The sequence below is a fragment of the Gigantopelta aegis genome, chromosome 11 (genome assembly GCF_016097555.1).
Source record: "Gigantopelta aegis isolate Gae_Host chromosome 11, Gae_host_genome, whole genome shotgun sequence".
Taxonomy (NCBI): domain Eukaryota; kingdom Metazoa; phylum Mollusca; class Gastropoda; order Neomphalida; family Peltospiridae; genus Gigantopelta; species Gigantopelta aegis.
The window spans coordinates 31,178,710-31,200,852 of NC_054709.1; the positions used below are offsets into that span (position 1 = coordinate 31,178,710).

Here is a 22,143-nt window from a genome sequence, read left to right on the forward strand (position 1 = left end):
GGCTTAACGACAACACCACCGAGGCCGGTATTTACAATAACCAGAAACACATGATTAATATGCGTGTAATATACATTACAAGTACAGGCATATGGAAATGGCAACCTGAAAACAAAATCAATAACAAAAACAACGTGTACAGAAGACATAAGACTAGAAATGTATCTACATGTACTTGCAACCCCTGTAAGTAAAAGAAATGTCTACAGAAAAAAACCATTGAATATAGTCCACAGCAAAACCAAAGTGTCGTGGATAATAAAAAGCTATACGTCATTGCCAATTGCCATGGGTAAATGCAGAGGTTGACTTGACAATACATGTACTTCAGAACCCTTATTTGTGCATTCCTATGGAAAGACGTACACATAGACAGATTTATATATATTGTATATATAGAAATAAACAGATAACTAACCTGTATTAGCAAATGGACACATACGCAGATATCAGATCAGGGGTCTAATTCATTGAAGTCTCGCAACTTTGTGATCTCGCAGTGCAATGCTAAAAGACTTGCAAAGAGGATGCTTTGTTGTCTAGCAGAGCCTAAGAGACCTTTGTGAATTAGGCCCCAGATATATAGGTACACCAGGAGAGGGTAAACTTGTGCCCAATCCTTTTCTTGTTTACGCAATAAAATATGTTTTCAATCAAAACAAACTTAGTCAAAGTATGTACCATCTAAATAGCATGTCATAAACATGTATACAAGTTTCAACTACATACCAATAAAATACATGTACACATTGATTTGTCAACACAAGCCTTTGATAGTCATGCTTATAGCTATTTCCTAATATACTTCCACTTAAAACACCAATTCCTATGTCATATTCCACTTAAAACACCAATTCCTATGTCATATTCTACTAACTAATTTTTCTGTCACTGCACAAATAATAACAATAACCTCTCAATAACAATAACCTCTCAATAACAATGACATCCAATTAAACTTAATCAAAATATGCAAACGAGGCTAGAGATTTTCGAAGCTATCACAACACAACGATATGGTAAAAAAATTAAAATATTGTAAGCTAAGACATCATATGTAATGACGTATGCCATATGTTATGACATTTTTACAATATTGTAGTGCTACGGTAGCTTCGAAAATTAGGCCCTGTACATGTGTATAAATGATGTGGAGTAGCGACTAATGTGGATTGAATCAACTATAATCATACAAACACATATATATTAGAGCAGCTGTAACGATACGGGAGGTCGCGACATGATGCGTATCGCGATACTTAACTTTTCATATCAATCATTGATAATTAAACTGTTTAGTTCAAGTTTATGAAACGTGATAACCTAATGCTTGGGAATTCCAGCAACTGCAGGTCGAAATTACCTTTTCATTGTTCTACTACAGGTGCATGTTCGTAAGTTTGTAAATTTCTGCTTAAACGTTTTTACCAAAAATTATTAAAACATGAATGTATCATATTGTATCGCGATACAGCTGTCCTGAATCGATGTGTCATACCGTGGCCCTCGTATCGCGATACGATACTGTATCACCATATTGTTACAGCTCTATATATATATATATAAAGTTATAACTGAACATGTAAAGTGTAAGCATTATATTAACATATACGTAATACATGTATGTATATATACATATAGTGAAAATGAAAGCACAGTACTTACATTACTTTGTATTTTTGTATTTTCTGCTATTCTTCTCGACTCTGGGGTGTCCGCTACCGCCGTGAACTTTGTCGTTGGATAATGACTGAAATGATATTCAGAACAACATGCACACACACTTAAACACGGTTTTATTTCTCAAATTTGACTTGGTGCCAATGGCGTTGACTTTGGGAATGTTAGCATCATTTTACAAAAAAATTGGAATTTTCAGTTTCATTTCAAAATTGTATAAATTTTATACATGTGTAACCATGTGGGTTTTATTATTTTAATGATTTTAGTATGCACAATACACATGCACCTAAACCTTTGGCTAGGAGCTGTAGGGACATGCATTTACCTGTCTAAACACCTGACCTCTGATCAGGGACAGTGCCGATCAACCAATAGACTGGCCAGTTGTGTTTGACCCAGTTGGTGGCTATTCATTGTCACTCACCTGACATTCTTTCACCTGTCACAAACTGCACAGGCTACGCACTCTCGATCTGCCTTTAAACTATACTGGGATAATTGATGTTTTGATCTTTTTGACGATTTCACCGCCCTAAAGCCCACAGCTAAAGAGTTTGACTGACTACATTTAAACTATTCTCCGAAATAAAGAACCCTAATAAACCATCTTCACTGAGTCCAGTTGTCTGTTTGGAGGAAGTAACACATGTATCACATTTACCAACATACTACCGTATACGCAAATATTTTCGCGGCTAAAATAATTCGCGATCAGGCTTTCATTTTACATTTTCATGAAGAATTATTTTTGCGACTGTGTCCCCCGATAATAAAATAAAAACTGTTTTCAATGACGATTTCATGCACATACTTGGACATGTTCACTATGCTGTCAGCGAGACCATTACCATTACCAATATTTATTTACATGCTCATATACCACTAGAGTTTCGAGCATGTCTGTCCCGGGCCCGATCTCTGGATAGCCAGTGAGACGTCAATGTTGTATGTATGTCTGATAAGACTATTGTCATGTTATCGATGGAACACGCACATGCGATACAGAACATTGAAAAACGCAAATATCATAAGAATTAACTTTTCATTATTGGTGATACTCACTAACTTCCATTTAAGGTTACAAAGAAAACAAACAAAACTGAGATTACGTAACAACAGACTTGCACCCAAATGTGTGTCATTTGGATCAAATCCATGTGACCAGGCAGGTTTACAGAATCACGTGACCGTGCGGACCACTGACTGCTTGATTCTGATATGGGTTGGGCGTGTAGAGATAAGACTATACATTATAAGGTAAATAATAATATACCAAATCGGAAATAAGTTCGTGCGTAATTAAAATCGCGGTGCTAACGTGTTCGCGATTTTCGTGGTATATTTTATTCGCGAACATATTTGCGTATACGGTAAGCTAAGTTAGAATTTAAAACAGTAATACTATACCATGTAGAACTTTGTACTTATTCAAATTAATATATATCTATTTTGCATTATGATGTAACGTTATAGGGGAGTGAAGGGGTGTTTGTCAAGTGTTAGGCATCGTTTTCAAATTTATCTTTATAATAATAATAAAAATGGGAATTATTTATATTCAGATTGGGAATTTTTTACATTCAGATTGGGAATTTTTTACTCCAAAATTGGGAATAAAAAATGACAGCCTCTGTAGAATGGTGGGGAATGGTGCCAGTTATCGGAGTCTAGAATCACAGCTGATAAAAGAACTTTGGTTTGTTTAACAACACCACTAGAGCACATTATTTTATTAATCGTCAGCTATTGGATGTCAAACATTTGGTAATTCTGACATACATGTATACCGGTAGTCATCAGAGGAAACCTGCTACATTTTTTTAAATGCAGTAAGGGATCTTTTATATGCACCATCCCACAGACAGGAAAGCACATACCACGGCCTTTGATATACCAGTCGTGGTCGACTGGCTGGAACAAGAAATAGCCCAGTGGGCCAACCGGTGGGAATCAATCCCAAACCGATCGCGCATCGAGCGAGCACTTTACCACTGGGGTACATCCCACCCTTCAGCTGATGAAACCCATTTAAAGGTGATCCAGGCATTGAATTTAAGGATTTGTTTTTGGACTGTGCTGGAATCTTACCCTTGTGACCCAAAATCCTATATTCCGTCCCACAGGGAACACCTTTTTTAATGCTATGGAATTTACTACAAGTTATTTATTTCTGAGCCGGCTGTTTTCTATATTGGATACAAAAATAGTTTGTTTCTTTGGTAATTCCAATTACTTTTTGTCTTACATTAAACAAAACTGAAATTATTTACAAAAAATATTTTTTGTAAAAGGATGGGACAGACTATAAATAGTAGAACTTGCTCATCAATTTTAAACTCATCAATTTCAAAATTTAGAATACCAAATATTTTCCTAACAAAACTTAAACTGTTTTGTTTAACAACACCACTTGAGCACATTGATTTAATAATCATCGGCTATTGGATGTCAAACATTTGGCTACATTTTTCAATTAATAGCAAGGGATCTTTTATATATACAACATCCCACAGACAGGATAGCAAATACCACAGGCTTTGATATATATATATATACAAGCGGTGATTCACTAACTGGAACTAGAAATGGCCCAATGTGTCCACCAATAGGGATCAATCACAAACAGACTGCGTACACTTTAGAATATGTCATACTACATTGGAAAATATACATTTTTAAAATAAAATTTTCTTGAGTGATGGGGGCTGAAATCAACCCCCTAAAACCAACCTCCTGCACACACATGCATTGAAATTTAAAAAAGTAAACAACTTACGCATTACAATATGGCAGTTTGTCGTATCCTTTGTAATTTTTCATGTTTAGTGTCATGTTGCACGACGTGCATTTGAAACACGCTTTGTGCCATACCTGAAAAATATCAAAACATACATGTACTCGTACCTTGAACTACAGCAAAATATCACACAACATTCTGTGAAATGCTAGTATCTGGAAAATATCAAAACATACATACAACAGTGTTTCTGCCAGAGGGTTTCTGCCACACCCACATTTTTTTGTGCAGATTTTATTTTTTTTAATCAACTTTTGGACAAAATTACTTACCTTATTATTACTGTATGATTTTCTTAACTCTAACCCTAAACTTAACTCATTTTCTTTCTGGGAGAGGCTCCCCATGACTGTGTTGCATAGTGCCATACCCAAAAATTTCTTTCTGGCAGAAACACTGTACAAGTACCTTTTACTTTTAGTTACAGTGTAATATAACATACATTTAATCACACTATTGTTCTAGGTGTAGATTATTTTTCAAGAATCAACACCAGTGAAACAATACAATTTGAACTTTTTATGCATTCAGGTCAGGGATTCGAACCAACTACTGACAGAACTTATTCATTGCAAACAGGTACACTGCTTTAGCCCATAAGGCCAAACATAGATCTCAGTGTTTTCCCTAGCTTGTTTTAGCATGGTGCAGCACCATGCCTCAATAGCCTAGCACCATCTTGCCTCAATCAGCGCCATGCTGCCCTGAGATTAAACAAGCCTTTTCCAGTAATTAATTCTAACATTGCCTTTATAAAACACCCAAAAAGGTATTATTAATTAATAAAATATGCCTTTTATATCTTTTGCCATTCATTTATTAAAGCAAGCACATAAAATACATTGTTTATTTTAATTAATTTTTTTGGTATCTTTAATGAAAAACAAGTGCCCCGAAAATGGTGAAAGAAAGAAATGTTTTATTTAACGACACACTCAACACATTTTATTTACCGTTATATGGCGTTAGACATATGGTTACGGACCACACAGATTTTGAGAGGAAACCCGCTGTCGCCACTATATCAGCTACTCTTTCCGATTAGCAGCAAGGGATCTTTTATTTGTGCTTCCCACAGGCAGGATAGCACAAACCATGGCCTTTGTTGAACCAGTTATGGATCACTGGTCGGTGCAAGTGGTTTACACCTACCCATTGAGCCTTGAGGAGCACTCACTTAGGGTTTCGAGTCGGTATCTGGATTAAAAATCCCATGCCTCGACTGGGATCCGAACCCAGTACCTACCAGCCTATAGACCGATGGCCTAACCATGACGTCACCGAGGCCGGTCTGAAAATGGTGAAAATGCCCCAAGAGTGTTTGGTCTACCATGCCTTGCCTTATTTTCTAGGGAAATCACTAGATCTGCATCATCAAATAAACACGTAATCTAAGCCTCATCAACCTGATACTAGTGATAGTAATGCAGTCTGGCGGAACAAGATTGTTGGAAACGAATTCGGAAATCAGAGGTTAAGCATTTAGCATGTGCATCATGCTTCATTCAGAATCAGATTGGGTCTGAAAGGATCCCACATGATTTAGTGTTATTATTTTTGTAAATATTCTTTGCAAATGTTAACTAATATTTTCATTTAAAAAGATAAAATAGTACTTAGTTAATTTAGCAGTCACGTAATTTGTTTTAATGAATAATGTGTTCAGTTAAAGAATGTACTTGGAAGAGTGGATTAATTAAAAAAATAATTCACTCTCCAAGACTACATATTACTCACCATTACACAGGTATTGAAATAAGTCGAGAACGGTCGTTCAGGTTACCACATGTTAGAAAAATTTCAACGAACAGTAGTTTCATTTCCAAACGTAAACCAGGCAATGCATTCAGGACTTCTGCGTTTCATTATCTCATCAGGAATTGCATCAATGTTCGCGCGCAAGTCACTCCGCGTTTAAGCAGCGTCCACTAGATGAATTTACGTCCGCGTTTTGTTTTCTCGTACAAAATTGCATCGAAGTTCGTGCGCACTTGTGGAATTACAAAGCAAATTTTGGCAATCCGCCTTTAAGCAGCGCCCACTAGATAAATTTACTTCTGGATTTCGTTTCTTGTACAATTTCAGAACGACCACATAGTAGTAACAGGAATTCAATTCTAACTTTCATATAGTTGTGGAAACCTATAGGTTACCAGGTTATATTTTGTGGTAACCTGTAAATGGGTTACCAGACACAATGCTTATTTCGATGCTTGATTACATAAATTTAAATAGAATAATAAAGGAGCTTCCATTTGGTATTATCGTTTATGTCGTGAGTGAAAACACATAATTTTAGCAAAGTGACAATGAAAATTATTCAGGAAGGACATAATTTAAACTTGACATGAAATTTTGCAAAATATTTTATTTTCATCAGCTTAAATTTTCATTGTTTTACTAGAAAACACATTCTGTTGGGTGAAGTTAAATTCATGGATTAAAAATGTAGTACCATAAATTCATATTAACTGTACACATGTATAAATCTATTATATTTTCGTTTTATCCTACTCAGGTCGAATGGCTACGTCCCACTTATCGCAGTATAAAGCAGATATATCATCAGGAGAGCGCTTTACCACTGGGCTACGTCCCACCTATTGCAGTATAAAGCCGATATATCATCAGGAGAGAGCTTTACCATAGGCTACGTCCCACCTATCGCAGTATAAAGCCGATATATCATCAGGAGAGCGCTTTACCACTGGGCTACGTCCCACCTATCGCAGTATAAAGCCGATATATCACCAGGAGAGCGCTTTACCACTGGGCAACGTCCCACCTATCACAGTATAAAGCCGGTATATCATCAGGAGAGCGCTTTACCACTGGGCTACGTCCCACCTATCGCAGTATAAAGCCGGTATATCATCAGGAGAGCGCTTTACCACTGGGCTACGTCCCACCTATTGCAGTATAAAGCCGGTATATCATCGCTTTACCATAGGCTACCACCTATTGCAGTATAAAGGATATATCATCAACGCTTTACCACTGGGCTACGTCCCACCTATCGCAGTATAAAGCCAGTATATCATCAGGAGAGCGCTTCATCACTGGGTTACGTCCCACCTATCGCAGTATAAAGCCGATATATCATCAGGAGAGCGCTTTACTACTGGGCTACGTCCCACCTATCGCAGTATAAAGCCGATATATCATCAGGAGAGCGCTTTACCACTGGGCTACGTCCCACCTATCACAGTATAAAGCTGATATATCATCAGGAGAGTGCTTTACCACTGGGCTACGTCCCACCTATCGCAGTATAAAGTCAGGAGAGCGCTTTACCACTGGGCAAAAGCCGGTATATCATCAGGAGAGCGCTTTACCACTGGGCTACGTCCCACCTATCGCAGTATAAAGCCGATATATCATCAGGAGAGCGCTTTTGCAGTACCTATCGCAGTATAAAGCCGGTATATCATCAGGAGAGAGCTTTACCATAGGCTACGTCCCACCTATTGCAGTATAAAGCCGATATATCATCAGAGAGAGCGCTTTATTGCAGTATAAAGCACTGGGCTACGTACCCACCTATCGCAGTATAAAGCCAGTATATCATCAGGAGAGCGCTTCATCACTGGGTTACGTCCCACCTATCGCAGTATAAAGCCGATATATCATCAGGAGAGCGCTTTACTACTGGGCTACGTCCCACCTATCGCAGTATAAAGCCGATATATCATCAGGAGAGCGCTTTACCACTGGGCTACGTCCCACCTATCACAGTATAAAGCTGATATATCATCAGGAGAGTGCTTTACCACTGGGCAACGTCCCACCTATCGCAGTATAAAGCCTGTATATCATCAGGAGAGCGCTTTACCACTGGGCAACGTCCCACCTATAGCAGTATAAAGCCGATATATCATCAGGAGAGCGCTTTATCACTGGGCTACGTCCCACCTATCGCAGTATAAAGCCGATATATCATCAGGAGAGCGCTTTACCACTGGGCAACGTCCCACCTATCGCAGTATAAAGCCGATATATCATCAGGAGAGCGCTTTACCACTGGGCTACGTCCCACCTATCGCAGTATAAAGCCGATATATCATCAGGAGAGCGCTTTATCACTGGGCTACGTCCCACCTATCGCAGTATAAAGCTGATATATCATCAGGAGAGCGCTTTACCACTGGGCAACGTCCCACCTATCGCAGTATAAAGCCGATATATCATCAGGAGAGCGCTTTACCACTGGGCTACGTCCCACCTATCGCAGTATAAAGCCGATATATCATCAGGAGAGCGCTTTACCACTGGGCTACGTCCCACCTATCGCAGTATAAAGCCGATATATCATCAGGAGAGCGCTTTACCACTGGACTACATCCCACCTATCGCAGTATAAAGCCGATATCTTCAGACTGTAACCAGTTAAATTCTCTTTATTTCATCTGCAAGTGCTACATTAGTATTTAGGTCATAGTTTGCTTATATCTCAGGTCCTAATTGTTCACACACTAGATCCCAAATGTTTACCTCACCCTGTGCTGTACGTTCTACATGTATTTCCAGCAGGCCATGTTTTTCTACCAGGAGATATTTCTGTTGGCATGCTGTATTTTAAAAACCTAACAGCAGGGGGTATTGTACTTCCTATTCCGAGCCCTGCACACAGTACACTCCATACATGTCAGTGATCACCCTGTGGGTTTCACAATTCCCAGGCTTTCTGCCAGTAAAGAGTTCAGTGGTACGTAATAAAAACAAAACAGACCACAGTGATACGTGTTATGCGTCCCTACTATAAGTAGACTATAGTTATTCGTTTAAAACTCTTTCAAAATTGGACACGGTGTTTCACGTACATGTACTCTGACAAACTTTAAACAGCAGTTCTTACATTTTATAAAAGCAATTATACTAATGTATCTATTAATTTTCAAGATTTAAGAGTACATAGTTTTACCCTTCGTACCCTCTGAGTAAATGCAAATAATGTGGCAATACAGCAGATTTACTAACATATATACCAAATTACCCTATAGCGGTACAATGTAGGCTCTGAATATGGGGATTTGCTTTTAGGATTCTGTTAGAATCATGAATATTTTGGGAAGGAACACATTTTATTTACATTTATATGGCATCAAACATATGGTTATGGTTAAGGACCACACAGATATTGAGAGAGGAAACCTGCTGTTGCCATTTCATGGGCTACTCTTTTCAGTTAGCAGCAAGGGATCTTTTATATGCACCATCGCACGGACAGGATAGAACATACCACGGCCTTTGATATACCAGTCGTGGTGCACTGGCTGCAGCGAGAAATAGCCCATTGGGCCCACCGACGGGGATCGATCCCAGATCAACTGCGCATCAAGCGAACGCTTTTTCCACCGGGCTACGTCCCGCCCCCAATATTTTGGGATTTCATATCATAATAATACACTGCTGAATCTGCTGTCAACCCCTAGGAGCCGGATGTAGCCCCGGGGTAAATCCCGCCCCCAATATTTTGGGATTTCATATCATAATAATACACTGCTGAATCTGCTGTCAACCCCTAGGAGCCAGATGTAGCTCCGGGGTAAATCCCACCCCCAATATTTTGGGATTTCATATCATAATAATACACTGCTGAATCTGCTGTCAACCTCTAGGAGCCAGATATAGCCCCAGGGTAAAGCGCTCACTTGATACACAGTCAGTCTAGGTTCAATCCCCATCAGTGGGCCCATTGGGCTATTTTTCATTCCAGTCAGTGGTATCCGTTATCCTGTCTATGCAATGGTGCACACAAAAAATCCCTTGCTACTAGTGGAAAAATGTTGGTGGGCCCATTGGCTATTTCTCATTTCAGCCAGTGCACCATAACTGGTATATTAAAGGCCATGGTATGTGCTATCCTGTCTGTGGGATGGTGCATATAACAGATCCCTTGCTACTAATGGAAAAATGTAGAGAGTTTCATCTGTGTCTATGTCAAAATTACCATATGTTTGATATTCAATAGCCAATAATTAATAAATCAATGTTCTCTAGTGGTGTTGTTAAACAAAACCAACTTTAACTTGTACATGTATATGAAGAGTTCATCCGCAAAGAAAAATATAAATGCCATTTTATCCAAAAAACTACTTCTACTCTGAGGCTATCAGTTACTCAGTTCACTACATTATGTTCTCATTTTTATACCCGTTAAAGTTGGGTTTTTTAATTCTGTACTTTATTTACTTTACTTATAAATTTCAACTTAAGATCGCCCATTGTGGACTTAATATCTTTTACATAGAAAACATTCATAATAACCACCAAAAAAAAACCTCTTTTGCAGAAAATTAATAAAATGGATTTATCGGTTTTGGCATCTGAACTCAACAGGCTGGTAGGTACTGGGTTCAGATCCCAGTCGTGGCATGGGATTTTTAATCCAGATACTGACTCCAAACCCTGAGTGAGTGCTCCGCAAGGCTCAATGGGTAGGTGTAAACCACTTGCACCGACCAGTGATCCATAACTGGTTCAACAAAGGCCATGGTTTGTGCTATCCTGCCTGTGGGAAGCGCAAATAAAAGATCCCTTGCTGCTAATCGGAAAGAGTAGCTCATGAAGTGGCGACAGCAGGTTTCCTCTCAAAATCTGTGTGGTCCTTAACCATATGTCTGACGCCATATAACCGTAAATAAAATGTGTCGAGTGCATCATTAAATAAAACATTTCTTTCTTTCTTTCTATATATATACAAATCTGTGTCAAGTGCCTAATTTGGATGTAGCCTGCAAATGGAACACCAGCCGGGCTCACCCGACAGATACAGTGTATATGTACTATGTACATGTGTATACATATAATATGTAGCTCCAGGAGCTCTCACGCGTGACTGAAATTAGCCACCACTAACACCACCAGGGCCAGGCCTGGACACACATGGCAGCCATTATTAACATGGTGACTATACATACCAGCTACCCAATAAGGGTGTGTCACTTCTTAACAACCTGGCCTCAAGTGTCAGGCTATGACACATGATAAAACTATTTTCTCCCCAACTCCATGCTTATAACTTATAAGTGTGAGATATGCTTCAAATTTAATCACCACAGTGGCTTCCGTGTTACACTTACATTTGTAAAATTTATAACGTGTAAATATAGTTAAATAGGCATCGGAAGATGGCTGCAACTTGGAGGGGACACTTACTAAATGCGAGTTCATATTGTGGTCCCCAGTTTCAGAGTTGGGGAGAGCCAGTGCCCACTGCCCCCCTCCCCCCTTCATTTCTGACGCCAGAAAGAAATTTTGGGTATGGCGCTATGGAATTGAATGCAACCACAGTATGGGGAACCTCCCCTAAAAAGAAAGTGGGTTAAGTTTAGGGTTAGGATTAAGAAAATCATACAGTAATGATAAGAGTAATTAATTTTGTCAAAAGGTTAACAATTGTTTTTCTAAAAATTTAAAAATATATATCCTTCAATTTCCAAGATTTTAGGATATGTGATTCTATCCTCTGGCAGAAACTCAGCTTTTACATACATGTATGTATGTGTGTGTGTGTGTGTGTGTGTGTGTGTGTGTGTGTGTGTGTGTGTGTGTGTGTGTGTGTGTGTGTGTGTGTGTGTGTGTGTGTGTGTGTGTATATGTATATGTATATATGTATATATATATATATAAATAAAAATGATAAAAGAAAACAAGTGTACAGTATATCTGTATTTTAAAAAACAATTTAAAGAAATAATGATCCTTTTACATGTTTTAATGTTATCTTCAGAAAGGATCTGCTAAATAACTGCTAAATATGACGTCATACATATTATGACGTTACTGTAGTAGAAGGGGATTGATTTAATTACGTCACTGTTGCTTTTATCTAACGAAGAACATTAAGAAGTGGACAAAACTTTCTAATAAAATACATTTCCTTTGTCTTTCTTTTCATTTCATCATTGGTATCTATGTGATAAAATGGGAAAATGGTGAATTTAATATCTTTTTGTCCTGCACATGTATTTAAATGTGAACTCAAGGGTATGCATCTTGTTTCAGGTTGTTTTATTTGCTGTTTGTGTACGCGTACTCTGGCTCTCAGCTGATTGGTATGACCAATGTATTGTTCTTTGCAACCGTGGCATGTAATTACATAAATAACATTGTTAATGGAACAATCCATATCCCTGTGTACCCAAAATAAACCTTTGTGGTTGAATTCTATAAGTGTGCCTTCTAAAATATGTTGGCATGTACCACAGTTACTTCGGTTACACTTTTTGACACTGCATTTATGTTCTACTGTTGTAGATTCAAATCGTGCTTTTGTCAGTATCTGTTTCAAGTTTTTGCTTTGTCTCTTACTATTTATAATTGAAATAGAGTCTAGTATGGATGACATTTTTTCATTTTGTTTTAAAATGTGCAATTCTGACGAGATCTTTTTATATATATATCGGGGTTCTGCGGGTTATGGGTGGATACAAATGCCAGCGGCCTTTTCGCTGAAACGATTTGTTTTGGTTTTAAAAGATATTTTCTATCTAATACTACCGCCTTTTCGATACTATCTGATATTAGCTGTTTTGGATAACCTCGCGTTTTAAGATACATGTTGAGTTCCCGGAGACGTTGGTCACATGTTTGTATATTTGACACAATCATACAGATACGCCGTGCTAGGTTATATGGTATACTTCTTCTCGTATGACTCGGATGACAGGATGAGAAAGAAAGGTACTGTTTGCTATCAGTTGGTTTGTAAAATATATCAGTTTCTATTATGCGTCCACATTTGATTACTGAAGTGTCTAGAAAAGGAATTTTCTTTGCGTCTGTTTCCATAGTAAAGTTTATGTTACTATTCAGTGTGTTAAGTAACTCGTGAAATAATTCCAAACAGTGTTTGGACAAAGGCCACAGTATGAAACAATCATCAAGAAAACGTTTCCAGTTCTTCTTGAAATATAGCTGAAAGTCTGATCCAAATATATTTGTAATTTTAGTTTCTAATATTTGTTCTAGGTAACCTAAAGTCAGTGTGGCATAGCTTGGTGCCATTTTGGTACCCATTGCCGTCCCTTTAATCTGTTTGTAGTGTTTCCCATCAAAGTAAAATATATTGTTTTCCAATATATATTTTATGCTTTCTACAATTAAAGACTTCGAAATTCATTCTGGCAAAAGTTGGGGATATTTGGTTAACCAGTATGACATTGCGGTGATTCCAAGGTCATGTGGTATGCTAGAATATAGTTTTATTCCATCAAATGTTACCAGTACGCTTTCTTCCGTTGTCTTTTCTGGCAGGTTGTTGATGAAATCCATAGTGTCTCTTGTATAACTGGTTACTTTTAATAAAAATGGTTTCAACAATATATCAATGAAATTGCTCAGTCTGTGGGTTGCACACACTGGGCCGGCTACAATTGGTCGTAACTGTAAGTCATTAGGATGCAATAATTCTACATAACTTTTCTGTGCTTCTCTGCACATAGAATTAATAATCTGGCTCTTATGTACTTTAGGAAGGCCATAAAAATTACTCTCCTTACATTCAAAATTTGTTAAATAATCAAATTCCTTTTCGGTCAATTCTCCCTCAAATCGTTTTATAAATGTTTTAAGTTGTTTAAAATTGTTTGATTTTACCTCTGTAATTTCTATGTAATTATTCTGATCTTCAATTATGGAAAGAGCCATTTGTTTGTATTCAGCAGTATTCATGATAACAATAGCACCACCCTTATCCGCTTGTATATATACAGTGGAACCTCTCAAAACCGGACCCTCTGTAAACCTGAATTCCCCCAAAACCCAGACGTTTTTCATAGTCCCTTTTTAAATATCTGTGAAGAGAAGAACCTCTCTAAACCAGATACCTCTTAAATCACAGCAAGCACACCAGACGAGTGCTCTACCTACTGAGCTAGGTCTTCCCAGTGTTGTTAAAAAAGAAGGTTACACTACACGACTCCAGTAATAAGAAGTCTAAATTCCCAGACTCGATCATTGCCAGCACGGTTCTCGCTTGCTAGCACTTGCTTCCCAACTACTGCCTGCTTCCCACTCGAGGCTTGCTTGCAGAAATTGGAATTCCAGTCTCCACTGACACCATGGTAGAATTCCACATCTACAATTCTTTTCCCTTCTTCATACCAGACGTAAATGTAGTTGCCAGCATACTGCATGTACCGCTCAGGTTTCATCAAATAAGCATTCCTTTCCTTTCCTAATACTAGCAGTTGCTGTTGAAACCATGTACAGGGGAGTCGCAGTTATTTAAACATCAGTTGTCTTTCGAGATATCGCCGGTGATTAAATAATATTTATGCTGGGCCGTCATTAAACATTCCTTTCTTTTCCTAATATATATTATATAATAATATGCTGTTTTGACAATGTGCTGGGGTTTCATTAAAAGTTTGTTTTGTTTCACGACACCACTAGAGCAGACTGATTAATTAATCATCAGCTAAATTGGATGTCAAACATTTGGTAATTATTTCATGCAATTATTTCGCCAAAATGAAACAAAATTTGCCAATTGTTTTTGAATTTGTAACTGGCGCGTGCCAAAGTTAGTCCTGGGCCCAGATTTTCTAAACTATCTTAGCACTACGATATAGTAAAACCATCGTAAGTTATGGCAGTTTTACAATATCACAGCACTAAGATAATTACGAAAATCTGTAGCCTGGTTGTGTAGGTAAAATGCTGGGATGTAACAAACATTCCTTTCCTCCGACAGCTTCCGATACTTTCGAAGACAATGCACATCCTGCTGGTATGTTCTACTCTTAGTAACTAACTAAACAGTGGACTTATATTTGTAAATGTAACATAGTTCGCATTCACTTCGTGCCGGCAGCAATTCCGAGAACTTAAAAAAACAAACTTGGCTGAATTGAGTAACAAGAGTCACGTAGAGAGATACATGTATGTACAGAGAGTACAGGTAGTTCCGTTCATTGTACAATAAACCTGACAAACCTGCGACCTTACGGACTGCCTCCGTTTTGTCATCGCAGTGTGTACAGTGGATGTGTGTGTAATTTACTACACTGACAACATCTGTAAAGTTTGTTTTGTTTAACACCACCACTAGAGCACATTCATTTATTAATTATCAGCTGTTATGGTACATTATAACATAGTCTTAGCTCTCTGAGAAAACGCACGCCTGTCCTGGGCACAGGTACCAGCCTCAGCCAGTTTCTTTGCCATTAGTAGCAAGGGATCTTTTATATGCACCATCCCACAGACAGGGTAGTACAACTTTGATATAGATATACCAGTCATGGTGCACTGGCTGGAACCAAAATTAGCCTAATGAGCCTACCAACAGGAATCGATCCCAAATCGACTGCACATCAAACCAAGTGCTTTACCACTGGGCTACATCATGCCCTTTACTACACTGACAAAAACAGGGTTCAAATGTTACAACACCGGCAGCAAGTTCTGTAATTGCCCTCGTTACAAACTGTTGTGCAAGAAACATGATGTGATGTCCAACCTGGTGTGCTTCTGTGCCCTTTCCATGCTGTGTGTATTATATATATATATATATATATATATATATATATATATATTTAAAGATAATATTACCATATTACCCATGCATATGTAGGATCAATTGTCAATTTGATATTTAATGCTTTGTACCATTGGGTTGGGGTTTTTTTTTTTGGGGGGGGGGGGGGGTAAATAACATTCATATTCTCTCGAAATACATGTTCACGTATGTTGTGCTGAGAAAAGAAATATGGCCTGCTGGAAATACGCCAGTACCGGGTGAGGAGAGGGTTTGGGGCAGTGTGTGAAATAACAGGACTTCTGAGACATTATTTAGATCATAATTACGGAATTAAAGTATAGCAGAAACACAAGTTACAGTACATTTTATACACATAGCAGGTGATCAAGGTAACGTGTGACGTAGCCCAGTGGTAAAGCGCTCGCTCAACGCACTGTCGGTCTAGGATTGATCCCCGTCGGTAGGCCCATTGGGCTACTTCCCGTTCCATTCAGTGCACCACGACTGGTATATCAAAGGTCGTGGTATGTGCTATATCCTGTCTGTGGGATGGTGCATATAAAAGATCCCTTGTTACTAATGGAAAAATTCAGCGGGTTTCCTCTATAAGACTATATGTCAGAATTACCAAATGTTTGACATCCAAAACAAAAGCCGATGATTAATAAAGCAATGTGCTCTAGTGGTGTCGTTAAACAAAACAAACTTCTTTCTAGACCAGCGATTTTGTTTGTGGTTTTAGCAGGAGAATTTCTATTTCACCTATGTCTAAAAAATAGCCTCCTTTTTGCTGGCCACTATTTCCAGTTCTGTGTGTAGTAAAAAATGTGCTGGGGTGTCATTAAACAAATACTGCTTCTCTTTCCTCAGTAACTTGTACTCGGTATCGGGATCTACCAGGATGTCACATATGAACAGCCTCAATGTTCTTTACGAGCTACAGTTTGTTTTAAAATATTCATACACGTACCAGGAAGTGTTCATTGTAAGTGATACCCATTACACTGGCTACAGAAAAAGGTAGCCACCCAATCCACCCGGCTGGGGTGAGTTCGTGTACACAGTATATCTACAGACTGTCATCAGGTTGGCAGATAATTTCTTTATTTGCCAAGCTAGACACTGGCAGAGTCAACAACTGGTGAGGCTGTGAAAACGTTGCCTTATAAAGTGTGTTGACTGGAGAGACCACAGGGCGCCAGATGTTCCCTTGTAACACCAATAGGAAGGATGATTTATACACACACATGTAGTGATACACAGTGAGGGGCAGGATCCAACTCAGTCGGAAGAGTGCTCGCCTGAGGTGTGTGTGGTCACAGGATCGAATCACCTCAGTTGACTCATTCTCTGATTAGGTCTTTCCCCATCCCAACCAGTGCACCATAATTAATATATTGAAGGCCATGGTATGTGCTGTCCTGTTTGTGGTAAAGTGACTATAAAAGATCCCTTAATTGCTACGAGTAAAAAAGTAGTGGGTTTCCTCTCTAAGAAGTCCTACGTCAGAATTACCAAATGTTTGACATCCAGTAGCCAATGATAATAAATCAATGTGCTCTAGTGGTGTCGTTAAACATAAATAAAACCTTTTAACTGATATACAGTGATGTCACTTGAATTTTGTAAATCTATATAAGAGAAATGTGAAAAACATTTATTGATTTGTCAGTCAAGGTTTGGGTCTTGTTTTTGTTTACTACATGATGTTGATCACTTACCAAGTGTCCTTAATTTTTTTTTATTAAAAAAAGAGAAAAAAAATTCATTTGAAGTGAAGACAAGAGTATTGTAGATCCTGAAATAAACACATCCCTAAATTAATGTGAGTGACGGTGGGCAGACTAAAATGTGACATGAAATTAATGCAAGTGGCCTCCCTTTGAAATATTACTTTTCTAACACGGGTCTTCTGTACTTTTCGGTTAAATCCGAGTTAAAGGTCTCGTCAATGAGATCAACTCACTAACATGTCTGTGTATACATCAATTACCTTGTTTAGTCCCTTGTGTTTTTGGTCAGATCAACTCAAAGCATATGTTTTTAGCAATCATTTAAGTAATGCAGTGTTCTCCAACTTTTATGCGACCAGGTTGGCGGACATGTGAGGCCTTGGTCCTCACAAACGAGTGGACGAAGTCCATGAGATGGAGGGGGGGGGGGGGATTTTGTAAATCTCAAGTCACAAAAGGTGTTTTTTTTTCTGGCATTTAATAGTTGATTTAAATAAAGTTAACCATAATCTATCTCATGATCTGCCGCACCGGCACCGGTCACGCTGAAGTAGTAGGGCCTAGATGATCATATCTAAATGTGTGCATCTTCATAAATCAAGGCTAATATTCGTTTCTCGTATTCAGCCTTGATACATGTCGTCAAGAAATCGTGCCACAAAATGCTTAAATTTCATTGGATGCGATGAGATCTGATTGCAACGAATCACAACGCTCCTTATAGATTCCCTTGTTATTGTAAACAAAGATGGCAGCGTCAGCGTCCGTGGAAACGTGTCATGTTTGTCATGATATGTTAAATGTAGGGTCAACTCAAACAAGAGCCTTGTGTGTTGAAAAGATGCATACCCGGACCACCAACACATACTGACATTTTAGCAAATGAAAAATGCGTAATTTTAGAGTTAATAAAAAAACCATGATTATTCCTACTAACTGGGGGCAGCCATTTTGTTTCATTTTTGTGACGTCCGGTGGGATAGCTTGGGGCGAAGTGACGTCAGCTCCTGACCATCTCCTGTATGTATAGTGTAAACAAAAGCAGTAATTTTCGACAAGGCGCTTGATCAACCTGACTTGTAAAACAGCATAAATGACGTAATAATATAATAAACTATTTAACTAAATATATTTCAAGTTGCATTAACGGAACAAAATGGGGTTATAGTATTTTTCTGTTAAATAATCCAAAGGAAAAATTAGGCCTATTGATATGCTACGTTGGAGCAAAAACGACAACCCACGATACCCAAGTGATAATTTTCTTTTCTTTGGGACTACGTAATTGGTCACTTCTGTGGTTTTAGATGTAATAGTCGACTTAATCAATAGTTTTACAGAACTATTTACCGTAATAAACCATGTCCATTACAATTTTAGGGGCGACAGGTAATATTCCACAATACCGGTATGTATTTTTGTGTCTAGACAGCATCAGTTAATTGGCTCGTCTGGTTACCAATCAAATACACACTTGCCAATTAGGAATCACAGGTAGAAGCGACTAACAGCATAGACCAATTAACTAAGAAAACACTCTGTGTATCATTTCAGTACGTAGGTTAATGCATGGACAAAACATTGTTAATTGTTTCGACTTGTTGCGTAGCCACTTTGACAATGGTATTTTATTTTGTATTGAAAAATAATATATGTATATATTGATATACTTATTGCTGGCTTACTGGGATGTGTATTATTACAGAACATTGCAATGCATGACTATTTATCATCCCGCAAAAACCAGGTAGATTGTGTTTCTCTAGTTCTAAGGCTCATTCCTGATGTATTATGTAACCACCAGCTCACCAGAGGGCGTACTCACTGAGAAGGTACAAAATGGCTGCGCCCGTTATATATAATAGCCGTCACATTTAACCGTTTTATTAATTAAATATATAATTATACGTATTGATATTAAGTAGTAATGTGCATTATATATCGTTCAATATGCATACCAGGCCAAATGCCTTAATTGTCCTCTCCTTTAAAAAAAAAGGTTTCGGCGGTTAATTTTTGATATTGCTTTCAAGATTGTCACATGTTACCGATGCTGTGATTGGTCATCGTGTACGGGACATAATCGGTGTTACAAATTTTCTTCCAATAGAGGGCGCTAGTAGTGGATATCAGTAATCTTGATTACATGTATCAAGGCTGAATACGACGAACGAATATTAGCCTTGATTTATGAAGATGAAATGTGTGCGGCCAGTGGGCTAATCTCACTCAGAAAATTTTGAAAATAAAAGCTCATATAGATGCTATTTCCTGGCATCTGGGGATAGTATTTTTCCATCTTTCATTGCATAAAATATTATTCTCGATTTATGGTTTTCAACATGCCAACAGCCAGCAATAGACAATTCCCCTGCATGAAATTTGCCCGGACCCTTGTCAATTACTCGCAAGGACTAAGATTTACTAAAAATCATAATATGCAAATTGCCAATGATGAAGTGACGGGCGGCTGTCTGTCAAAAATTACCACTCGCTGATTGGATTAGAGGAGCCAAGCTGTTGAGAGGCAATCTATGTTGCACCGCTGAGATTGTGCCGCTTGTATTAACGACTCCCGCTTTATCACTGCTGGATATTGGGGAGGCCCGGTTTTAATTTTGTTCGACACGTGGACATTTTGATGGGCGTTCATCGTTGTTCTTAGAGCAGTTGGCGAGGAGCGAATTCTAACTACATTGTACCGTACACATGGTACAAGGAGAGACTGCGAAATAATATTTATAGGGGCGAATTATTCATGGACGGCCAGCCAGCAACCTGATGCAAATAAACCTTAGCAGGGGGTAATTAACAATTGTTGAGCACAGTGACACTAATGAAACTTGTTAATTACCGATTGCCATGATTTTGATAACAGATCTGGAGGCTTTAAAAATCTAAACATCAATCAAGAAAACCCAATGATGAATGGCATTTGAGCACGACTCAGTTAATTTATCAACAAAATATCCAAGCGGAGCTTACTTTGGTAAAAGATAACCTGACCTCTGGCTTATAAAGTTAATTTTAGCAGCGGTTCAACCATCCGCTATGCCCGCCAGTGTTTCCGTGATGAAAGTGCATCTATCGGCCGACGTCAAAATAAAAGAAATGAGGATGAATGTCATTTTGTTTATGTACATGCCCACAATTCACCATTATACGGAAATCATTTTTAAATTCAGTGTGGCACCGCCTCCTTTGACAACCGCATCAGATTGGATGCAGCGAGAAAGGTCGGCAGGTCAGTGGCCACGCGCCAAAATGCTTATGCTACACGTGGTACTTTGTGGGCTGGGCTTTATTAAACTAGACCTATGTCATTACAAAACAACCCTGTTCCTTGCTTAACCTGACGTATTTCTACCTGAAATTTTTAGCAGGGATCCAATCAGATTCGTTCTTACAAATGTGTTGAATTAGATTATTATTATTATTATATACTCCAAGTCCAAGTACAGGCTAAATATAGCAATAGGTGAATAGAACTGACGGAATTTGATTTTCGACGTGGCGGCATTTTTTATGAGCTTGGCGGACCCGTCCACGAAAATCTTCAGCTTGGCGGCCGAAATTCTCAGCTTGGCGGGTGTACAAGCCGCTTACTGGGGTTGGAGAACACTGGTAATGTGTAGATTTAGCTAAATCTGGTTAAACATGTATACATGTACTATTACAACTGTATCTTTATCTGTGAATGGTGATTACAAAGTCATAATGAAAGAACAATTTACCCATTGGTATGCTGACAAAATTGCATCAAACTTGAACAGTAAAAACAAAGAAACCGTCGACCTCAAGATTAGTGTGCTAAAACACATTAACGTGCGATGGATCGTGTCGGCTATTGACAGGGTGGCCAAAGACCCTGCAATCGGCACACGAAGCTGGCAGCTTGCTGAACTAGTGGACAATTAGTCTGTCTTGCCTACGATGAATTGTTTTCCAGTTGTGTGTTATAAATATATTAGAATTTTAATCTTTGTTTTGTTTTAATAATATGGGGCACATAGACAAAAACATAGAAATAAATATGTCATATTATTAATGCGAATAACATGATCTCGCATTTTTCGCATTAATTTCAGGATCTACAGTATATTATAATATTGTTGAACAATAATACCGGGCTAGTAAATTTTAGTTGGTTCTGGTCCGGCGGGCTAGTAAAATATTTTCCATTTCTGCACCTATGGTTATATTTTTTTATCCTGCAACCACTGTTTGTTTCTATTGGTCAATTATGATAACCAAATAAAGCAAAGTCATAAACATACACTAGCAGAATATGTGCACATGATCCCCACATCGCATGGTTTCCTCTAAGCTGTTTGGTAACAGTAGATGTATGTCTATACAAGCAACTGCAGCGATATATGTCAAATGTCGGCATGTTGACTGACATAAAGAAAGAGAGAGATACATACATGTAACTAGTTTAA

The 22,143-nt window shown here is 38.3% G+C and overlaps 1 protein-coding gene across 3 annotated transcripts in view; it reads right to left on the reverse strand.

Moving 5' to 3' along the window:
- LOC121385246 (LIM and SH3 domain protein 1-like) overlaps positions 1-22,143 on the reverse strand; it is a 114,930-nt gene that overhangs the window by 86,406 nt on the left and 6,381 nt on the right. For all 3 annotated transcript variants that reach the window (XM_041515844.1, XM_041515843.1, XM_041515845.1), the window contains exons 2-3: positions 4,460-4,554; positions 1,666-1,750 (exon numbers count right to left, since the gene is read on the reverse strand). In XM_041515844.1, the coding sequence (XP_041371778.1) occupies positions 1,666-1,750; positions 4,460-4,554 (180 nt within the window). The remainder of the gene's footprint in view (positions 1-1,665; positions 1,751-4,459; positions 4,555-22,143) is intronic.